Source organism: Larimichthys crocea, chromosome XI (assembly GCF_000972845.2).
Source record: "Larimichthys crocea isolate SSNF chromosome XI, L_crocea_2.0, whole genome shotgun sequence".
Taxonomy (NCBI): Eukaryota; Metazoa; Chordata; class Actinopteri; family Sciaenidae; genus Larimichthys; species Larimichthys crocea.
The window spans coordinates 24,054,569-24,077,898 of NC_040021.1; the positions used below are offsets into that span (position 1 = coordinate 24,054,569).

Genomic DNA, 23,330 nt, shown 5'->3' on the forward strand with positions numbered 1-23,330 from the left:
ACCATGGCAGAAGCACCGGGCCCGAGCAGCGAGTCTGCCGTGGCGTCTTCGTCAGTGGCAACACTAATTTTGCTTAAAAAACAAACGTCTTGTACAAATACATTGCAGTTTATAAAAATAATAATAATAAAAAAAGGCCGTAGTATCGCGATAATACCCGGAACCGCGATACTTTGTCTGGTATAGTATCGTGGTTACTCATTTTAGTATCGTGACAACTCTAGAATATATGGAATGAAACTTTGAATATATTGAATGAAACCTTGAATATATTGAATGAAACTTCACTGACATCAGACTTTGCGGCAGTGCCTGCAGCCATCTTGTGTAACAGTCTGTAAAAGCGAAAGACAATGAGTCAGGCTGCCCGCAATCTAGTTGCAGCGATATTAAGCAATGAGGACATAATAAATACACTGGCGAATGCGTGCCAAAATCCTCCTTAAAAAGTTCGCTCAAATTTTAACTGTGGCAGGCCTACAACAGGCATAAAGTTTCGCCATAATCTCATTATGCATTTGTCTGTCTGTCATCAGTCCTCTGTGTAAGTAGCTTGCCCAAAGCTGACAATGTGTCACGGATCATAAAATACGTTAAATATTAAACCACCCATTTCACCCTGCATTGGTCTATGAATGTGGGTGATGCTTATTGTATCTAAACATTATATGAAGAGCTTCTCTTTCAGTTCATGAAATCTCTGTAGCCGCAGCAGCTCCTCCAGTCCCGGAGAAGTGTCGCGTCAGAGAGCAGTGCCATTACGCACGACCATTCACTGTGTTTTACCTTCATTAAATCACCTGAAAACTATATCAAGCTAACCATACAGTGTCTTGGACCCTTTCTTGTGTATGGGTGGAGATTGTACACTGAGCCAGGGTCAGACTGGGAACAAAATTCAGCCCTGGCATTTTCCCTCTGGACTATTAGACACTTCTGGTGTTTAGCTTGGTAGCTTAAGCAGCCGCTCTATATGCAAAGGCTTGCTGCGGAGGTGCAGGTTCGACTCCCAACCTGTACGGCCCTTTTCCGCATCTTAACTCGAATTTTCTCTGCTCCTCCTTTCCTCTTTTTTAGAACCGCTGTCGTTCATAATTTATTGTAATTAATATTAGTGCAACATACAGTATGAAGTTTATCTATAGACTGTATATGAGTCTATCCCTGTTTCGGTTTCACGTAAACCTAGCGGCTGCATGGACGCATCCATTTGAGGGGGCAGGGGACGGGGGGTGTAAATCCTAACTTCTGACTTCTGAGACAAATATTAACCGATATTAGCCAGTGCAACCCAAAGCCTGTTCCAAATGGATGCAAATGGGCTGCAAGTCAATTTTGGGCTGCTGGGCAAATGTTGCAAAGGCTACAAAATAACAAATACATACAAACAAAAAAACATTGGAGGCCTGTGGCCTAAATGTGGCCCGAGATGGACCGGCCCATCTGGCATTTGCCAGGTAGCACAGACTGCCAGTCCGAGCCTGCACTGGGTGTTGTGGGGCACTCCTGTGAGGATGAAGGCATGCTGAGGTTGGCCTGATAAACAGCTGTCTGTCCTGTTTTATGTCTGCCACGATTAAAAGGGAGCGAACTTCCTTGTCAGGAAAACGGTATTGATCAGGGGTATCGGGGGGATTTTGGCCCGTACACGCAGTGTTAGTGATGTCCTCATAGTTTTCATTCAATATATTCAAAGTTTCATTCCATATATTCAGACTTCATTCAATATATTCAAGGTTCACTCCATATATTCAAAGGTTTAATTTAATAGTTATTTAATTTCCTGAACGGCATGCCATAATATATATATATATATATTCATATATATGCTTTATCTGAAAAATGTTATGAGATAACTTCTGTGTTTTGGCACTATATGAATCAAATGTAATTTGATTTTAAGTAATAAAAGTGAGGATGAAATGTTTTAAATAGATTTATGTTTCACAATAGAGAGATTTTTTCCCAGACTAAATAGTCTTTAAACAATGTGACAACAGTTCCTTTGGTAGGTGGTGCACCTGTGTTCCCTCACAATAATAACTTTTAATGACATGTCACTTTCATTAACATCCTCACTGACTGACAGTGCTGCCATCAATTTGCATATGATACTGGAAAGACACACATTATCTTGAGCACCACAAAGATTCTTCATTCATTTCTCACTTATATTAATTCTAAACAGGTCTTTATTCTGGTATCTTAAAAATTATAAATCTTCACTTGGGGTCCCATCCAACAACACTGGCTCTTGTTGACTTACAGCCAACACTATGCGGAAAGTTCTCTGACACATAAAGTTACCTTGAAGAGGACAACACATTAAAGGTGTGTATACTGGAAGACAATGTGAGGTTTGTGTTTATTGTCTTTAAATGAACAATTCATCTGCTGTGTCACATGTGCTTTGGATATAAGTCAGGGACACAGTAGGTCAGATATTTGTGTGTGCTTTACCCAAGTAACAAAAGACCTGTCCATGCTAATAGTTTTAAGGCAAACAGCCCTGATTTTCAGATCTTTGTCTCTGCTGCCAGCCCAACAGATGAATGAAATCTCACCTCGCTGTTTTTTTTCCCATTAGAACTACCTTCTACCAATGAAGATTATTGATTATGTGGGTTATTCACTGTAGCTGAGAAACTGATTCTGGAAAGATATATGTGATATCTGAAACCTCTCAAATATCAAAATCAAAACTTTCTTTATGGCTAAATACCAAGTGTTTTGGGATATATTTATGCAAACAGTATCTCTGCTTTAATCCACTGAATGGGTGTTTCCAGCACCAACTACTGACTGGAATCTAAGGGCTGGTGTTGCTTGGAGACATGTCTTAATTACTAGCTGGTTGCTTTACTGAAAGTACACTGGACCAACAACATAATTTTCTGTCTTTACAGCTAGCATTAGTTATTTACTGTAATTGAAGTAATCTGTCCCTTTATAACATTCAACATTTGATCCATCATGCTAGTTAAGTTTGTACCTTGAATTCAAATCAGTTTTATCAGAGACACACTTAAAAGGTGAGGTCAGTCATATTGGAGAAAGTTAATTAATTGTTGAGCCTCACTCCTGGGTCGTCAAATACCAACAGGTTGGGTTATAGTGAATGGGAAACAAAGTAACTTGGTGAGCCACACAACATAATAGGTGGTGTTCGTGCTGGGAATGAGACTCCACAATCAACTATGTTTGAACCACTAATTAAGAAGTTTGTATATTTGATTATGTAAAACGCCTTGACTCTAGTTGGTGGATCATAATTTGAAGTATATACGCACACCACACAAATGTGCACCTGTGGCAACTCTGAAACCAGAAAATCAAGGAGAATTTCCTTCAGCATGATCATTTGCATGATAAAGTGCACCTTGTACAGCAAGTTCCAAAGTCCATGTCTTAAGACCTGCTCCAAAGCCACAATGGCAATTTTATTGACAAATCTGGTCAATAGATGAATAGCGTTAATTAATTATTACCTTCTTTTGTTCATTTGGTTTCAGAGTTATGACTAATGTGATAAGTCAAACATAGTCTGTGTAACAATACAATCTTTTCTTTCTTTTCTTTTTCCTTTTTTCATGTCCTTCTTTTCCTTTCTTGAAAGGAATGGCAATATCTAAGAATGGCTTGACCATTCTCGCCCTTCTAGTCACACTTATTATTTTGGAAACAGGGAACGACATTGAATTTTCAAGCCCGGCTTTACCGGTAAGTCCACTATATTTATGAAACTGAACAGAAAATATGGGACTTGTGCTCAATGATGAATGAGGTTTTGATATAAACACAAAGCAATTACATGAACTTATATAATATCTTTTTTTTTTGTCACAGGCAAATGATAAAGAAGAATACTTTCTACCTCACACGAGGGAGAAAAGGGATGGTTAGTCTGATTAATTAATATTATTTAAAATGATATGTAGGTGAATACTTTGATATTTTGGGAAATACACGTATATATGCTTTCTTGCCAAGAGGTAAATGACAGAATTCATACCATCTTCATGTTTCTCTGTTATATATAAAACTAGAGATTACCTTAGCATAGCTTAGCTTAGCTTATCTAAGCATATCTTACCTTAGCTTACCTTAGTTTAGCTTTGCATGACTGTTCTAGTCAGGGGGAAACAGTTGGCCCAGAGTCTTGTTTTCTTGTTGTCATGAGGTTGCTGGCAACCAGTTTCTAGGAAGTTAATGTGCCAGGCCAGAAATACTCCAGAGAAAAACCCCCATTATAACTGTTCACTTTGATTTGTGTACAGACCAAACAAACAAAATGAACGTGTTGGTAAATTAGCTTCAGAGATCCTGGTAGAGGTTCAATAGTTTCCCCCTATTTCCAACTAATCTACCGGATGTAGCTTCATATTTAGCATAAATAGATGAGACTGATCAATTTTCTCATCTAACTCTTGGCAATAAAATGAATAAATCTATATTGGCAATAGGTCAACGCTGTCCATGTATGTCCAGAAATTTTTTTCAGGATGAAACAACTCTCAAAAACTAGCTTACAAAATATACTTTAAAACACTGTGATGAGGCACATTTAGCACCAGAAAATCATTGTTTACGCATTTTAATATTTACGGTCTGTTCATGGACTATAAGCAAAAGTGTATTTATATGGAGCTAGATTAGGGTCAAAAGTTTTATACTTGAAAACATAAAATCTGAAACTGAAACGTCAGAGCAAAATTCAAAAAGGCTATATTTGGATGAACTGACCACGTATTAAAGAATATTAAAAATAATTTGACATATTAACAGCCTTGGCCTTACAGTGGAAATTCAAACCTTTTAGCTGTGCAGGATATTCGTGTATGGTGTGCAAGTGGAAGTTAGTCACTGACAGCAGTTTTTTCACTGCCTATCATGTGGTGTAGCCGAATTGTTTTAGATCCTACCTTCCCTGAAGGAAAAATGATAGGGGAAGGTCTTTATAGTCTTTAGGTTGAGCTGTCTGTCATGATTCCACACCCCTCTCAGTTGATGCCACGCCCCCCCCCCCTACCTAGATCTGGGTCAAAAGGGAAAAAAATGAAAAAAAAAAAAAAACTGTAAAAAATAAAATCGAAATTTGAAAAGATAAAACATATGTGAAAAATGAAAAAAAAAATTATTAAAAAGAATTACCAGTTGATCATAATTGTATTTAACCTGAAAAAAAAAGAGTACACTTAATTTTATTTTGAATACGTTGGCGTATTTTTCAAAATTCAAGATCAACTTCACTTGAAATCTGAGCCTCTCCTGTTTCTGAACCCTATCAATAGCAAGGTTGTTCTACACATTTCCACAGAGCACACTGGTCTAAGCAAAGCTATTTTACTATTTAAATTGAAATCAGCATAATCCAGGTGAATGTTCATTTGACGTTGATGCACACGTCTTTTCAGAGAGATCACAGAGCTTGTCATCTATTCTTGAATCTAAACTCAAAATACCATATATATACGATGGAACAAAACATCTTTTCATTGGTCAATGAGATTCTAAATGCTGACCATAGAAACTATGCAAAAAATGTGTCATTCATTGGACAGCAACGGTATTCTTTAGGGTTATGGTTGTCAATAATTCACATTGCTTATTTTTCTTATTTCAATATTTGCAGTGACTACCGGCCAATGGGATTACATCATCGATGTTGTGATGAATGTCTCTAACGTAGAAACCTTTGAGCTGATTCAGAACTCCTTAAATGCTACTAGTCTTCCTATACAACTTGATAACAACACAAAGATCACTGACGTTAGCGTCACAACAGGTGAGTCTCAACCTTGACCTTTTTTGAACAACTGGATACCAAACACATTACTACATTTGCAAGTAATAATAAACATGATACTTCTCTTCTGACAGTGTGTTCCTCAAATGGCACCGGCTTCCAGTGTAGATGTGAGGAACAATTTGCTTGGCCATACAGCACCTGTGTCTCATACGGAGCCTGTGATTACATATCCAGTGGCATCTGTAAATGCATCAATGCTATTCCAGCTGATGGCCAGTCCTGCCAGCCAATATCAAGTAATCAAGTCATAGTTTATTATTAAATCTAATCACAGTGACTTCAGAGGTATTCATTACTTCCCATTCCCATTCCCATTCCCCAGTTTCAATTACCAGCACTGACCAGGCAGAAGGGGAGTCTGTACATTCAGTACAATCCAATGCATTTTTATTGAATTTGGCAAACTTAATTATCCACCTAATTATCCACAACAGGTGAATTAAAGCAGCTACAGTATAATCCACATTTTTATATTAACAATGGATCACACAACAGCTTTTATGTAAATGGTTGCTGATAAACCAACAGAGAATATAACTGTGTTGAGTCTCATTGCTCTCATAATCTCATGATGATCAGGCAGCAGTTCAGGTCAGCATAAAGATATACACACATACAACATATAGCTAATAAACCTACTACACTACCTGTACAGCACGTTTATTGTTATGTTATTGACGGTACTATACTTTACATTTAGCCATTAAGCTGATGCTTTTAGCCAAAGTGACTTACAAAAAAGGGAAAAAATCAAGCTACAAAAAGGAATACAATCAGAGTAGTTACTAAAGCTAGTTACTAAATACTATGCATAGCAGAACACAGACACAACATGTCAATAAAACACAAGAGACAAAAGTAGACACGAATATAATAATAAGAAGATGACAGCTTGGTGGCCCCATGCTTTAAAGTAGGATTCTGCGGTCAAATTAGCAATAATAAATATGCAGTCTGGCTAAATTTTCAAATTAAAGTTTGATACATTATGTATTCATTATTTATACTATGTTGACTGACATCCATGGCACATCAACATTATGGCAGATGGATGCATCAGGAAATTATACTAGTGGGGTACCTATAGTGTCATAGTAAGCCCACGAACCATACTACCATATTTTATGACTTAGGAGTGAAAGCTGAAAATGATATAAACAGTTAAATGTTAATGTAGATGTTTACATTACACATTACATGTGGCTCAACCAACCAGCAATAGTCAATACAGTACCCGGTGTAATGAAGCGCCTTGCAAAGACCTCCATAGGGAATCATTTTTAGTTTTCTGTAAAACTAAAAATCTTTTAACAAACTTCATATTGTAATGAAAGAATTATGTCAGTTTTCACTGCATATATAGTAAATCATATCATACTTTTCTTACAGAGCTGCTAGTTAAGGTTGAGTACACAGTCGATCTGGAGCTCAATGTTACAGATGTCACGACAGTGGACTACCTTAGGAGCCTCCTGAACAATGACAGCTTTGCCCTGACCTTGGGTCCCACTGTGAATGTCACAGACATTGACATCACCACAGGTATGACAGAGCTTATTCTCATCTGAACACCATAAATGCTAATATTGCAAATATTAGGTGCCAGGTTGTTATCAAGTGCGCCATGCTATTTTTCCACCATGGTCGAGAAAGTGATTCATTTCTGTGTACATTGTTAGTTTCTTTAATGACAACCATTTCTCATATTAGAGATTGTATTACAGTGTCTTACAGAGAGTGACTTTAGCTAATCATCTCCTCCTACTGCGTAATATTTCACCTATTAACTATTAACTCTCTATCTGGAGGAAATGATAAAGCAGCTAAAGTAATGCAAATGCTCTCTTAACCTCTAAGAGTAAATTGTTTTTACACATTATAGTATTGAACTGAATTACTGAAAAACTGGGACATAAACTGCCTCTCAAAAGCATGCTATAGACTCACCTTTTCATGCTACATTCTTTCTTAAATCTGAAGTTTTTAATCTTTTAAAAACAAACATTTTTAGGGGCTACAAAAGGGTCAGTCCTGCTTGCTGTATTATTTCTGTAACTGTAAGGACGATTGATTTTCAAACTGTTCTCATCTAGATCTGAACATTCTACTTCAGTATTAAAATCAACTAATTCTTTCAGTTCAATGCAAAATCTAATTAAGTTTACTAATAATATATAAAGAATCCTGACTCATGTCTGAGACATTCATATGGACTATAAAGTCATCAGCTATGAATTGGAGTGAACTGAAGCAGAAATTTAAAGTAACATAAAAAGGAAATACTATAGTATAGTACCACAAAACTGTACTCAGCAGTACCTCTCTACTCTCTACACCACTGGGTCAGTAAGCTATTTAAATTATGCTAGTTGAGAACATTGAATGAAGTAAATAAATGTGGTGTACACAAGTTAATGCTTTACCACAACAGTGTAGGCTGTTATCTCAAGACAGCCAAAACAACAAAATATGTGAATGTCTACATATTTTTTGGTTGTTTTGGTTTTTCGTTCCAACACATTACATCTGTGAGGAACCAGTTCACATGAGCTTAACTTGCTGGCTTTCGCATGTATTTATTTATTCTTAGATGATGTGCTTTCAGACTGCCGAAAGAGTGTGGGAATTATGGCTTATTCATTGTCCTGCATGTTTAAATATCTTTAAAGATAATCTGCAGTGGACCTTCAGTTTTAGCTGAAATCTGGTGAGCTGGAATACAGAAACAACAGAAAAGAAAATGTGTCAATGTCCAAATACTTTTGAACTAAACTGTATGTTAACAGAAAAGTTCCTCCTTGATAAAGATAGGGCACTAGCAAGGCCTGTGTACACATGCACAAGTTAAAGTTCAACAAGTAACATTATAAATCCTGCAGTCAGCGTGCAGCATTCCCAGATCATACCCTGTCCAGAGACCAAACAAAGGGGGACTGATCTAATATTATTTTTCGTTTTACTCATGTCCTATATGAAATAGGCTGTGTATGTATTTAACCACTGCACATCTTTTAACACCTTTACCTACAGAATAGTTTGCGGTATTTCTTGTGTGTCCCCTCTTCAGTCCTATGTCTATTATATATATTTTTTTTCTGTTGTTGTTTAGTGTGTTACCTAAATGGGACGGACTTCCAGTGCAGATGTGAAGATCAGTATGTTTGGTCATATGTTAACTGTATTACATACGGAGCCTGTGATGACATCATCGATGGCACATGTGGGTGTATCAACAGTATTCCCTCCAGTGGGCAACACTGCGAGCCGAGAAAAGGTAATATAGACATGCTTGAGGCTCATTATCAAAGGTTGTTAGCATTCAGAGCTTTTAACTGCATTTCACAGCCCTCATTCAGTAAATGAAGTGGCATCACACTTAATGACCAATTATTTCTAATTGCTCCCCAGTTGTTTATGAATACGAGGTTTTCATTGAAGTGAACACTACAGACGCAGATCAACTGAGGAACACTGTGAATAATATCACTTTCCCTGTACAAATTAACACGCAAATCAACATCTCAGATACTGTCATCACTACAGGTGAGAACAATTTGTTGTAGTGTACTGACCTGAATGGTTCACCTCTTTACATGACAAAATGTGGTGTTCTTTTAAAAGTTTGCAGCCAAAATGGCAATGAGGTTCAGTGCCGCTGTGAGGATGACCACCGTTGGCCTTGTGACAAGTGTGCCACCTATGGGACATGTGAAGGTGGTACAAACAACACATGTGGGTGCATAAAAGCTTTTCCCACAGATGGACAGTATTGTCTTTCAATACACCATCAAAGTGAGTAATATGGTCACATGACTACCAGTTTAAGGACCTAAATTCACCATTTTACATAATCTTCTACTTAATATGTTCTAATTATCAAGTACACGAAGTCTCTTATTTGTGAAAATGTTGTTTTTATCTACAGACTATACAGTGTGCAACCTGACAACAACTACACCATCAACAGGTAAAGCTGTGAGGACACTGCTGAATTTAGTCCAAAACTGAAAGCAGATGAACAAGAATCTTATTTACCCATGATCCATTTGAATTCTATCAGGTGTCCAATTGTTTTTTTTTTCTGCCTCTACACAGCTCCTCCAGCTGTTTATGAATACATCATATCTGTTGAGTTGAACATCTCAGATGTTGCAGTGATAAATGGACTGAGGACCATTCTGAACAACATCAGTTACCCCATCAGCATCAACAACTACATACAAATATCTGACGTCAACATTTCCACAGGTAAAAATTATGAACCTAATTAATCACAAATGACATCACAAGTGTTCAGTTGCAAATGTGTGTGCTTTGCATGAAGTCAATTTGAAGAGTTCCTTACAAAAACAATACAATACAGTACAGAAGATCCTAATATTTTGTTGGTGTTTGATGCTGTCTCCAGTTTGCTCTCCGAGCAGTGGTGGTTTCCAGTGCAGATGTGAGGATCAGTATCGGTGGTCATGTGACCAGTGTTTCCAGCATGGACCCTGTGACAACATCACTGATGACACATGTGGATGCATCAATGCCATTCCTCCTGATGGACAATACTGCCAGTCTGTTAATCAGCACAGTAAGTTGGTTTAAAACACACATGACAATAAGTAGATAGTGGTACTTATTTAGGAATGATCAGTATCCATATTTGTTACTAATGTAGATACTGGCAAATGGCATTACATATTTGTTTGTAATGCCATGCGTCCTAATGGACAATACGCCCAGTCTGTTTATTCCACATTTGTTTGTAATTAGTATCTACTTCTCTCTCGTTTTTACAGACTTCACAGCTTGTCCTGTTACAACAACCTCTCCACCAACAAGTAAGATGAGAGATAGCAGTTCATGAATGAAATAATTATCACCAAACACCAACATGTTTTATTATACCATGTTTCTTATGACATCTCCCTACAGCTCCTCCAGCTGTTTATGAATACATCATCTCTGTTGAGTTGAACATCTCAGATGTTGCAGTGATAAATGGACTGAGGACCATTCTGAACAACATCAGTTACCCCATCAGCATCAACAACTACATACAAATCTCTGACGTCAACATTTCCACAGGTAAAAATTATAAACTTAATTAATCACAACTGATATCACAAGTCATGGGAAACATGTTCAGTTGCAAATGTGTGTGCTTTGCATGAAGTCAATTTGAAGAGTTCCTTACAAAAACAATACAATACAGTACAGAAGATCCTAATATTTTGTTGATGTTTGATGCTGTCTCCAGTTTGCTCTCCGAGCAGTGGTGGTTTCCAGTGCAGATGTGAGGATCAGTATCAGTGGTCATGTGACCAGTGTTTCCAGCATGGACCCTGTGACAACATCACTGATGACACATGTGGATGCATCAATGCCATTCCTCCTGATGGACAATACTGCCAGTCTGTTTATCAGCACAGTAAGTTTGAAACACGTGACAATAAGTAAAAAGTTGTACTTATGTAAAAAGTATCTGTTATATACTTGGTCATTTAATATGACGACTATTAATGAGGAAACAGGAGACCCGGGGAAGTTGCACGTCTGCTGTATTTAAACTTCAACTCAGGACAGACAACTACAAAACGTCACTTCACAACACATAACATAAGGGGGCATAACCGTATCCCTGAAGGGACAAGCTTGGGCTGTCAATGCATAACATATCCCTCCCCCTTTACCTTTAATGTTCCCTTAATGAAAGTCAAACATCTTACTAGCTCTGCATTATCACTTAAAGTCTCTGCTCCAAATACACAATATATAACGAACTTTTAATTAACATGTCAGGGCTATAGAACTTTTGCCTTAACTACGGAGTAGACTACCTCAATCCGCACTGAACCCTGGGGATTATTCCCCCCCAATGTGAAGGGTTAGTCGCTATACTACAATAGCAGTCTCTCAGGAGGTCGTCTGTTCTGTCTGGGGTAAGTATGACCTGTGGATAAATCAGTCAATGTGTCTCTTGGTGAGGACTGAATGAGTCCTGGGCTGGGAGTGATGTCTGGCATAGGCACCTGAGCAGACGTAGGTGTCATTGCTTTGCTTTTGCTCATCTTTCCATTTGAGCTCTCTGCTGCAGGTGAACAACCTCTTTAGTCTTCTGTGGTCTCAGAAGACCCAGTTGAGTGCGGAGCTGTCTCTTGAGCATAGACAAAGCAGGAGACACCCTTGTTGTAGGATGAGGTGTATTTCTGTATGACAACAAAAATGCACTGAGGCGTTGGTTGAGGGACTGTGTGCCTTGAGAGGATTTGAGAGCTTGCTTCATTGTTTGTCAAATCTTTCAGCAAGCCCGTCTGTAGCTGGGTGATAAGGCACAGACTTGATGTGCTGAATACCATTCTCTTCCATGAATGTCTTGAACTCTTCAGATACTAGCTGGTGGCCGTTATCACTGACAAGTTGTTGTGGTAGACCAAAACGGCTGAAGATGGACCTTAGCTCTTCAATGGTCTTCTCTGAAGAGGTGCTCTTCATCACAGCAACCTCTGGCCATTTGCTATGAGCATCAGTTACCACTAAGAACATGTGGTTGTCCAGTGGTCCAGCAAAGTCTATGTGGACTCTTTGCCACGGTTCTTCAGGCCAGTCCCACGGATGTAATGGTGCCAGCTGTTGGAGGTTTCTCAATTTCTGGCAGTCCGAACAGGACCTTGCTTTATCCTCTACAGCAGAATCTAGTCCCGGCCACCAGAAATAGCTGCGTACAATTTCTTTCATCCGCACCACACCACAGTGTCCAGTATGCAGCTCAGCAAGCACTTTCTCTCTTAGAGGTGGTGGAATGATGACACGGTAGCCCCACAGTAAGCATCCAGACTGGACTGAAAGCTCATCTCGTCTCACCAGGTAAGGCTTAAGGTTGGGAGTCATCTCTCCTCCCCTTCCCCGAATAATGATATCCATAACCTCAGACAAGACTGGGTCAGTGTGTGTGTGTTTCTTCACGTGAGCTACGGTGACTGGAGCAGCCGGCACATCCTTGAAGTAAAATATCTCAGCTTGTGTGGGCTCAGAGTGTGTGACAGGCAAAGGGAGTCTTGAGAGCCCGTCAGCATTCTGATGTTGGTCTGACTTCCTATACTTGATCACATACTGGTAGGCAGATAACAGCAGAGCCCATCGCTGCATATGGCTGGCTGCCAGCGATGGAATGCCAGTGTGAGGACCAAAGATGGAGTTTAGAGGTCGATGGTCTGTCAGCAGCGTGAATTTCCTGCCGAAAAAGATACTGAAGGAATTTCTTTACTCCAAACACTGTAGACAGTGCCTCACGCTCAGTCTGTGTGTAATTGCTTTCCGCCTTGCTCAGTGTCCTTGATGCAAAGGCAATTGGTCTCTCGTCTCCAGATGGCATGATGTGAGACAGCACTGCACCCACCCCATAAGGTGAGGCATCACATGCCAGCTGAAGTGGCAATTTGGGCTCAAAGTGGGCGAGAGCCTCAGATTTGGCGAGGGCTGTCTTTGCATCTTTAAAAGCTGTCTCACATTTGGCTGTCCATTTCCATGTTGTCGTTTTGTTAAGCAGTTCATGTAGCGGCTTCAGCTTGTTGGCAAGGTTAGACACAAATCTTGCATAGTATGTCAGCAAGCCAAGGAAAGACCTCAACTGACTCACATTTTTGGGAGATGGAGTCTCCACAATAGCCTTCACCTTGGATGGTGCTTTGTGGAGACCTGTGCAGTCAATGACATGTCCCAAGTACTCAACAGATGGTCTGAAAAACTCACACTTGTCTTTCCAAACTTTCAAACCATACTCCTCCAGTCGTTGTAGTGTCACATCCAAATTCTTTAAGTGTGACTGCTCATCTGGTCCTGTGATGAGCAGATCATCCAGGTAGCACTGAACCCCTAAAGGACCACTGAGGATCTGGTCCATTGCTCTTTGGAACAGTGCTGGGGCAGAGGTGATCCCAAAAGGGAGCCTCTGGTACCTGTACAGTCCTTTGTAGTCAGCAGCTCCTGTGACTCACGTTCCACATGCATCTGAAGATATGCTTGAGATAAATCTATCTTACTAAACTTCTGACCTCCAGCCAAACATGAGAAGAGGTCATCAATATGGGGTAATGGGTACTTTTCTGTTGTCAAGACCGGATTTACAGTTACTTTAAAATCACCGCAGATTCTTGGAGCTCCGTCCTTCTTCATGACGGTGACAATGAGTGTAGCCCATTCACTTATGCTTACAGGTTCCAGAACCCCACTCATCACTAACCTGTCTAATTCTGCCTCCACTTTCGGTCTGATGGCATATGTGACAGGTCTAGCTTTTAGGCACTTGGGTGTGCTGCTGGGTTTAACTGTCAGCTTAACCATGATGTCTTTCATGCTGCCAAGCTCTCCATCAAAAACCTGGGGATACTTCTTTAAGATCTCCTGCAGGGGGCTTGTTTCTCCATCCATAACCAAGAACACTTCTGACCAGTTCAGCTTGATTCTTTTTAGCAACCTGCGACCTAGCAGAGCTGGATGGTTTCCTGAAATGATGTACAGTGGAAGAGTCTCTTTTTGCTTGTTGTATTCCACTGTCACATTTACAGCTCCTAACACTGGGACAGGCTCACCAGTGTATGTCCTTGATTTAAGCTTGGTCTCTCGGAGAGCAAGGTGTTGCAGTTTCTCTTTGTATACAATTTCTGATACCATGGATACACGTGTACCAGTGTCCACCTGTATCCGCACTGGTTTATTCCCAAGTAGTGGTGTGACCCAGTAACCATCATCATCGTTGTCCAAGACAGATAAAACATGCACGGTATCCTCATCAGACTCACAATCACTCTGCTAATCCTGTTCATGTTCCATCTTGTTCACGTGTTTCTTTTTGTTTCTGTGAAAGCCACCTCTCTTTTCCTCATTGAACTGCTTGTGTGTCTGAGTCTTCTTGCTTCTACAGGCACGTTCGATGTGGCCTTTCTTACCACACTTCCTACAGTCCAAGTCCTTACATCAACACTCTAGTGCCTGATGCCCTGCTTTCCCACAACGGTTGCACAGCTGGCCAGTTGTTGCTTTCTTGGTGGATTCAGACACCTTATGCACTTGGGTTGATGCACTTAGCTGCTGTGCTTCTCTGGCAGCCATCTCCATTGATGTGCTGATCTCAATGGCCGTATCCAGTCTCAGGTTAGCTTCAGTCCGTAACCGTTTTTGAATAGTTTCACTACGTAGACCACACACCAGCCGGTCACGTATGGTGTCATTGAGTGAAAGTCCAAATTCACAATGTTCAGATAACTGTTTCAGTACAGCTACAAACTGTGAAACAGATTCCCACTCTTCCTGGTTCCTTTTATGGAATCTGAATCTCTCTGCAATGATCAGTGGCTTCGGTGAATAGTGATCCTTTAATATTGTCACTATTTCATCATAGGACTTGTCTCCTGGCTTGGCAGGTTGCACTAGACTGCACAGTAGGTTGAATGTTTTTCCTCCCATAACACTTAAAAACGTTGGTACAATAACAGCAGCTTTGATGTTGTTAGCAAAGGCAAAATACTCAAACCTTTCCGTGTATGAACTCCACTGTTCTGTATTTTCTTCAAATGGTCCAATATGTCTGACCAGCGCAGCCATTTTGAAAATATTCCTTCAGCAATTTGCTTTTCCTTGTGCAAACTTTCTCCTGGTCGTCAGCACTTATTGTCATTATTTTTTTTTTTTTTTTTTTTTTACTGCATTAATGTCTTTCTGTCATGCCACACAGTCCTCCCTTCATCCGTTTACTCCAGTCTCCTTTCCCCGTAGCAGCGCTGTCCTCCGACACAGCACAGTCCTGACCACACCGGAGCAGCTAGCTTGCACCGCAGGTAGCCACAGCGTCGCGATGTACGTGCGCAAATTAAGCTTGTTAAACTCGGACTTTCCACCGAAAAACAACGAACGTAAGGCCGTACCTCGTCGCCAGTTTTGTTTCATACTTGGTCATTTAATATGACGACTATTAATGAGGAAACAGGAGACCCGGGGAAGTTGCACGTCTGCTGTATTCAAACTTCAACTCAGGACAGACAACTACAAAACGTCACTTCACAACACATAACATAAGGGGACATAACCGTATCCCTGAAGGGACAAACTTGGGCTGTCAATGCAAAACAGTATCAGTATCTATATTTCTTTTTAATTACTATCTGCTTCTCTCTCTTTGTTTTTACAGACTTCACAGCTTGTCCTGTTACAACAACCTCTCCACCAACAAGTAAGATGAGAGACAGCAGTTCATCAATGTAATGATTATCACCAAACACCAACATGTTTTATTATGCCATGTTTCTTTTGACATCTCCCTACAGCTCCTCCAGCTGTTTATGAATACATAATCTCTGTTGAGTTGAACATCTCAGATGTTGCAGTGATAAATGGACTGAGGACCATTCTGAACAACATCAGTTACCCCATCAGCATCAACAACCACATACAAATCTCTGATGTCAACATTTCCACAGGTAAAAATTATAAACTTAATTAATCACAAATGATATCACAAGTCATGGGAAACATGTTCAGTTGCGAATGTGTGTGCTTTGCATGAAGTCAATTTGAAGAGTTCCTTACAAAAACAATACAATACAGTACAGATCCTAATATTTTGTTGGTGTTTGATGCTGTCTCCAGTTTGCTCTCCGAGCAGTGGTGGTTTCCAGTGCAGATGTGAGGATCAGTATCGTTGGTCATGTGACCAGTGTTTTCAGCATGGACCCTGTGACAACATCACTGATGACACATGTGGATGCATCAATGCCATTCCTCCTGATGGACAATACTGCCAGTCTGTTTATCAGCACAGTAAGTTAGTTTGAAACACGTGACAATAAGTAAAAAGTTGTACTTATGTAAAAAGTATCAGTATCTATATTTGTTTTTAATTACTATCTACTTCTCTCTCTTTGTTTTTTACAGACTTCACAGCTTGTCCTGTTACAACAACCTCTCCACCAACAAGTGAGATGAGAGACAGCACTTCATCAATGTAATGATTATCACCAAACACCAACATGTTTTATTATACCATGTTTCTTTTGAAATCTTCCTACAGCTCCTCCAGCTGTTTATGAATACATCATCTCTGTTGAGTTGAACATCTCAGATGTTGCAGTGATAAATGGACTGAGGACCATTCTGAACAACATCAGTTACCCCATCAGCATCAACAACCACATACAAATCTCTGACGTCAACATTTCCACAGGTAAAAATTATAAACTTAATTAATCACAAATGATATCACAAGTCATGGGAAACATGTTCAGTTGCAAATGTGTGTGCTTTGCATGAAGTCAATTTGAAGAGTTCCTTACAAAAACAATACAATACAGTACAGAAGATCGTAATATTTTGTTGGTGTTTGATGCTGTCTCCAGTTTGCTCTCCGAGCAGTGGTGGTTTCCAGTGCAGATGTGAGGATCAGTATCGTTGGTCATGTGACCAGTGTTTCCAGCATGGACCCTGTGACAACATCACTGATGACACATGTGGATGCATCAATGCCATTCCTCCTGATGGACAATACTGCCAGTCTGTTTATCAGCACAGTAAGTTAGTTTGAAACACGTGACAATAAGTAAAAAGTTGTACTTATGTAAAAAGTATCAGTATCTATATTTGTTTGTAATTACTATCTACTTCTCTCTCTTTGTTTTTTACAGACTTCACAGCTTGTCCTGTTACAACAACCTCTCCACCAACAAGTGAGATGAGAGACAGCACTTCATCAATGTAATGATTATCACCAAACACCAACATGTTTTATTATACCATGTTTCTTTTGACATCTTCCTACAGCTCCTCCAGCTGTTTATGAATACATCATCTCTGTTGAGTTGAACATCTCAGATGTTGCAGTGATAAATGGACTGAGGACCATTCTGAACAACATCAGTTACCCCATCAGCATCAACAACCACATACAAATCTCTGACGTCAACATTTCCACAGGTAAAAATTATAAACTTAATTAATCACAAATGATATCACAAGTGATGGGAAACATGTTCAGTTGCAAATGTGTGTGCTTTGCATGAAGTCAATTTGAAGAGTTCCTTACAAAAACAATACAATACAGTACAGAAGATCCTAATATTTTGTTGGTGTTTGATGCTGTCTCCAGTTTGCTCTCCGAGCAGTGGTGGTTTCCAGTGCAGATGTGAGGATCAGTATCGTTGGTCATGTGACCAGTGTTTCCAGCATGGACCCTGTGACAACATCACTGATGACACATGTGGATGCATCAATGCCATTCCTCCTGATGGACAATACTGCCAGTCTGTTTATCAGCACAGTAAGTTAGTTTGAAACACGTGACAATAAGTAAAAAGTTGTACTTATGTAAAAAGTATCAGTATCTATATTTGTTTGTAATTACTATCTACTTCTCTCTCTTTGTTTTTTACAGACTTCACAGCTTGTCCTGTTACAACAACCTCTCCACCAACAAGTGAGATGAGAGACAGCACTTCATCAATGTAATGATTATCACCAAACACCAACATGTTTTATTATACCATGTTTCTTTTGACATCTTCCTACAGCTCCTCCAGCTGTTTATGAATACATCATCTCTGTTGAGTTGAACATCTCAGATGTTGCAGTGATAAATGGACTGAGGACCATTCTGAACAACATCAGTTACCCCATCAGCATCAACAACCACATACAAATCTCTGACGTCAACATTTCCACAGGTAAAAATTATAAACTTAATTAATCACAAATGATATCACAAGTCATGGGAAACATGTTCAGTTGCAAATGTGTGTGCTTTGCATGAAGTCAATTTGAAGAGTTCCTTACAAAAACAATACAATACAGTACAGAAGATCCTAATATTTTGTTGGTGTTTGATGCTGTCTCCAGTTTGCTCTCCGAGCAGTGGTGGTTTCCAGTGCAGATGTGAGGATCAGTATCGTTGGTCATGTGACCAGTGTTTCCAGCATGGACCCTGTGACAACATCACTGATGACACATGTGGATGCATCAATGCCATTCCTCCTGATGGACAATACTGCCAGTCTGTTAATCAGCACAGTAAGTTGGTTTAAAACACACATGACAATAAGTAGATAGTGGTACTTATTTAGGAATGATCAGTATCCATATTTGTTACTAATGTAGATACTGGCAAATGGCATTACATATTTGTTTGTAATGCCATGCGTCCTAATGGACAATACGCCCAGTCTGTTTATTCCACATTTGTTTGTAATTAGTATCTACTTCTCTCTCTTTGTTTTTACAGACTTCACAGCTTGTCCTGTTACAACAACCTCTCCACCAACAAGTGAGATGAGAGACAGCACTTCATCAATGCAATGATTATCACCAAACACCAACATGTTTTATTATACCATGTTTCTTTTGACATGTCCCTACAGCTCCTCCAGCTGTTTATGAATACATCATCTCTGTTGAGTTGAACATCTCAGATGTTGCAGTGATAAATGGACTGAGGACCATTCTGAACAACATCAGTTACCCCATCAGCATCAACAACCACATACAAATCTCTGACGTCAACATTTCCACAGGTAAAAATTATAAACTTAATTAATCACAAATGATATCACAAGTCATGGGAAACATGTTCAGTTGCAAATGTGTGTGCTTTGCATGAAGTCAATTTGAAGAGTTCCTTACAAAAACAATACAATACAGTACAGAAGATCGTAATATTTTGTTGGTGTTTGATGCTGTCTCCAGTTTGCTCTCCGAGCAGTGGTGGTTTCCAGTGCAGATGTGAGGATCAGTATCGGTGGTCATGTGACCAGTGTTTCCAGCATGGACCCTGTGACAACATCACTGATGACACATGTGGATGCATCAATGCCATTCCTCCTGATGGACAATACTGCCAGTCTGTTTATCAGCACAGTAAGTTAGTTTGAAACACGTGACAATAAGTAAAAAGTTGTACTTATGTAAAAAGTATCAGTATCTATATTTGTTTGTAATTACTATCTACTTCTCTCTCTTTGTTTTTTACAGACTTCACAGCTTGTCCTGTTACAACAACCTCTCCACCAACAAGTGAGATGAGAGACAGCACTTCATCAATGTAATGATTATCACCAAACACCAACATGTTTTATTATACCATGTTTCTTTTGACATCTTCCTACAGCTCCTCCAGCTGTTTATGAATACATCATCTCTGTTGAGTTGAACATCTCAGATGTTGCAGTGATAAATGGACTGAGGACCATTCTGAACAACATCAGTTACCCCATCAGCATCAACAACCACATACAAATCTCTGACGTCAACATTTCCACAGGTAAAAATTATAAACTTAATTAATCACAAATGATATCACAAGTCATGGGAAACATGTTCAGTTGCAAATGTGTGTGCTTTGCATGAAGTCAATTTGAAGAGTTCCTTACAAAAACAATACAATACAGTACAGAAGATCGTAATATTTTGTTGGTGTTTGATGCTGTCTCCAGTTTGCTCTCCGAGCAGTGGTGGTTTCCAGTGCAGATGTGAGGATCAGTATCGTTGGTCATGTGACCAGTGTTTCCAGCATGGACCCTGTGACAACATCACTGATGACACATGTGGATGCATCAATGCCATTCCTCCTGATGGACAATACTGCCAGTCTGTTTATCAGCACAGTAAGTTAGTTTGAAACACGTGACAATAAGTAAAAAGTTGTACTTATGTAAAAAGTATCAGTATCTATATTTGTTTGTAATTACTATCTACTTCTCTCTCTTTGTTTTTTACAGACTTCACAGCTTGTCCTGTTACAACAACCTCTCCACCAACAAGTGAGATGAGAGACAGCACTTCATCAATGTAATGATTATCACCAAACACCAACATGTTTTATTATACCATGTTTCTTTTGACATCTTCCTACAGCTCCTCCAGCTGTTTATGAATACATCATCTCTGTTGAGTTGAACATCTCAGATGTTGCAGTGATAAATGGACTGAGGACCATTCTGAACAACATCAGTTACCCCATCAGCATCAACAACCACATACAAATCTCTGACGTCAACATTTCCACAGGTAAAAATTATAAACTTAATTAATCACAAATGATATCACAAGTCATGGGAAACATGTTCAGTTGCAAATGTGTGTGCTTTGCATGAAGTCAATTTGAAGAGTTCCTTACAAAAACAATACAATACAGTACAGAAGATCGTAATATTTTGTTGGTGTTTGATGCTGTCTCCAGTTTGCTCTCCGAGCAGTGGTGGTTTCCAGTGCAGATGTGAGGATCAGTATCGTTGGTCATGTGACCAGTGTTTCCAGCATGGACCCTGTGACAACATCACTGATGACACATGTGGATGCATCAATGCCATTCCTCCTGATGGACAATACTGCCAGTCTGTTTATCAGCACAGTAAGTTAGTTTGAAACACGTGACAATAAGTAAAAAGTTGTACTTATGTAAAAAGTATCAGTATCTATATTTGTTTGTAATTACTATCTACTTCTCTCTCTTTGTTTTTTACAGACTTCACAGCTTGTCCTGTTACAACAACCTCTCCACCAACAAGTGAGATGAGAGACAGCACTTCATCAATGTAATGATTATCACCAAACACCAACATGTTTTATTATACCATGTTTCTTTTGACATCTTCCTACAGCTCCTCCAGCTGTTTATGAATACATCATCTCTGTTGAGTTGAACATCTCAGATGTTGCAGTGATAAATGGACTGAGGACCATTCTGAACAACATCAGTTACCCCATCAGCATCAACAACCACATACAAATCTCTGACGTCAACATTTCCACAGGTAAAAATTATAAACTTAATTAATCACAAATGATATCACAAGTCATGGGAAACATGTTCAGTTGCAAATGTGTGTGCTTTGCATGAAGTCAATTTGAAGAGTTCCTTACAAAAACAATACAATACAGTACAGAAGATCCTAATATTTTGTTGGTGTTTGATGCTGTCTCCAGTTTGCTCTCCGAGCAGTGGTGGTTTCCAGTGCAGATGTGAGGATCAGTATCGTTGGTCATGTGACCAGTGTTTCCAGCATGGACCCTGTGACAACATCACTGATGACACATGTGGATGCATCAATGCCATTCCTCCTGATGGACAATACTGCCAGTCTGTTTATCAGCACAGTAAGTTAGTTTGAAACACGTGACAATAAGTAAAAAGTTGTACTTATGTAAAAAGTATCAGTATCTATATTTGTTTGTAATTACTATCTACTTCTCTCTCTTTGTTTTTTACAGACTTCACAGCTTGTCCTGTTACAACAACCTCTCCACCAACAAGTGAGATGAGAGACAGCACTTCATCAATGTAATGATTATCACCAAACACCAACATGTTTTATTATACCATGTTTCTTTTGACATCTTCCTACAGCTCCTCCAGCTGTTTATGAATACATCATCTCTGTTGAGTTGAACATCTCAGATGTTGCAGTGATAAATGGACTGAGGACCATTCTGAACAACATCAGTTACCCCATCAGCATTAACAACCACATACAAATCTCTGACGTCAACATTTCCACAGGTAAAAATTATAAACTTAATTAATCACAAATGATATCACAAGTGATGGGAAACATGTTCAGTTGCAAATGTGTGTGCTTTGCATGAAGTCAATTTGAAGAGTTCCTTACAAAAACAATACAATACAGTACAGAAGATCCTAATATTTTGTTTGTGTTTGATGCTGTCTCCAGTTTGCTCTCCGAGCAGTGGTGGTTTCCAGTGCAGATGTGAGGATCAGTATCGGTGGTCATGTGACCAGTGTTTCCAGCATGGACCCTGTGACAACATCACCGATGACACATGTGGATGCATCAATGCCGTTCCTCCTGATGGACAATACTGCCAGTCTGTTAATCAGCACAGTAAGTTGGTTTAAAACAGACATAACAATAAGTAGATTTTGGTACTTATTTAGGAATGATCAGTATCCATATTTGTTACTAATGTAGATACTGGAAAATGGCATTACATATTTGTTTGTAATGCCATTCGTCCTAATGGACAATGCGCCCAGTCTATTTATTCCACATTTGTTTTTAATTACTATCTACTTTTCTCTCGTTTTTACAGACTTCACAGCTTGTCCTGTTAGAACAACCTCTCCACCAACAAGTAAGATGAGAGAGACACACACCAACATATTGTGTTTCTTGAGGCCGTTGAACACAAACTCTATAAAGTTAAAATTCTTTCTACCTGTTTAATCAACCTATCATACTGATACACTGAATTTCTGAGCAATGAAAGTGAAAACAGAAGCTTTGTTCTTGGTGTCATACTCTCTTGGCAATTATTGATATTTAATTACATTTTTAAAATCACAGATACCACAACAGTTGCAACAACCCAGAACACTACATTCTTTACAACTCCCACTGTCACAACTGGTATGTATTAAAAATCAATATATATATGTATTGACTATATATAATATTGACTATAATTCATCAGTGGTATTGCTACAACCACTAGTAAATATATTTTTATATAAGTATTATGTAATATTTTGCGTTTA

At 39.2% G+C, this 23,330-nt stretch overlaps 1 protein-coding gene and 1 long non-coding RNA gene across 2 annotated transcripts in view; both read left to right on the top strand.

Annotated features, from left to right (window-relative positions):
• Positions 1–2,294: 2,294 nt before the first annotated feature.
• The window catches only part of adgrf8 (adhesion G protein-coupled receptor F8), a 34,007-nt gene continuing 12,971 nt past the window's right edge, over positions 2,295–23,330 (top strand). Inside the window, exons 1-36 of the mRNA XM_027284326.1 lie at positions 2,295–2,331; positions 3,617–3,720; positions 3,847–3,898; positions 5,633–5,785; positions 5,881–6,045; positions 7,199–7,351; positions 8,919–9,083; positions 9,218–9,352; positions 9,431–9,601; positions 9,735–9,744; positions 16,334–16,341; positions 16,863–17,015; positions 17,188–17,358; positions 17,473–17,514; positions 17,609–17,761; positions 17,934–18,104; positions 18,219–18,260; positions 18,355–18,507; positions 18,680–18,850; positions 19,062–19,103; positions 19,198–19,350; positions 19,523–19,693; positions 19,808–19,849; positions 19,944–20,096; positions 20,269–20,439; positions 20,554–20,595; positions 20,690–20,842; positions 21,015–21,185; positions 21,300–21,341; positions 21,436–21,588; positions 21,761–21,931; positions 22,046–22,087; positions 22,182–22,334; positions 22,507–22,677; positions 22,886–22,927; positions 23,140–23,202. Coding sequence (XP_027140127.1) covers positions 3,619–3,720; positions 3,847–3,898; positions 5,633–5,785; positions 5,881–6,045; positions 7,199–7,351; positions 8,919–9,083; positions 9,218–9,352; positions 9,431–9,601; positions 9,735–9,744; positions 16,334–16,341; positions 16,863–17,015; positions 17,188–17,358; positions 17,473–17,514; positions 17,609–17,761; positions 17,934–18,104; positions 18,219–18,260; positions 18,355–18,507; positions 18,680–18,850; positions 19,062–19,103; positions 19,198–19,350; positions 19,523–19,693; positions 19,808–19,849; positions 19,944–20,096; positions 20,269–20,439; positions 20,554–20,595; positions 20,690–20,842; positions 21,015–21,185; positions 21,300–21,341; positions 21,436–21,588; positions 21,761–21,931; positions 22,046–22,087; positions 22,182–22,334; positions 22,507–22,677; positions 22,886–22,927; positions 23,140–23,202 — 4,105 coding nt within the window. The 5' untranslated portion in view covers positions 2,295–2,331; positions 3,617–3,618. The remainder of the gene's footprint in view (positions 2,332–3,616; positions 3,721–3,846; positions 3,899–5,632; positions 5,786–5,880; positions 6,046–7,198; positions 7,352–8,918; positions 9,084–9,217; positions 9,353–9,430; positions 9,602–9,734; positions 9,745–16,333; positions 16,342–16,862; positions 17,016–17,187; positions 17,359–17,472; positions 17,515–17,608; positions 17,762–17,933; positions 18,105–18,218; positions 18,261–18,354; positions 18,508–18,679; positions 18,851–19,061; positions 19,104–19,197; positions 19,351–19,522; positions 19,694–19,807; positions 19,850–19,943; positions 20,097–20,268; positions 20,440–20,553; positions 20,596–20,689; positions 20,843–21,014; positions 21,186–21,299; positions 21,342–21,435; positions 21,589–21,760; positions 21,932–22,045; positions 22,088–22,181; positions 22,335–22,506; positions 22,678–22,885; positions 22,928–23,139; positions 23,203–23,330) is intronic.
• On the top strand, positions 11,123–16,144 carry LOC113746817 (uncharacterized). Its single transcript, XR_003463133.1, has 3 exons — positions 11,123–11,228; positions 15,984–16,025; positions 16,120–16,144. It is a non-coding gene; the product is annotated as an uncharacterized LOC113746817 (long non-coding RNA).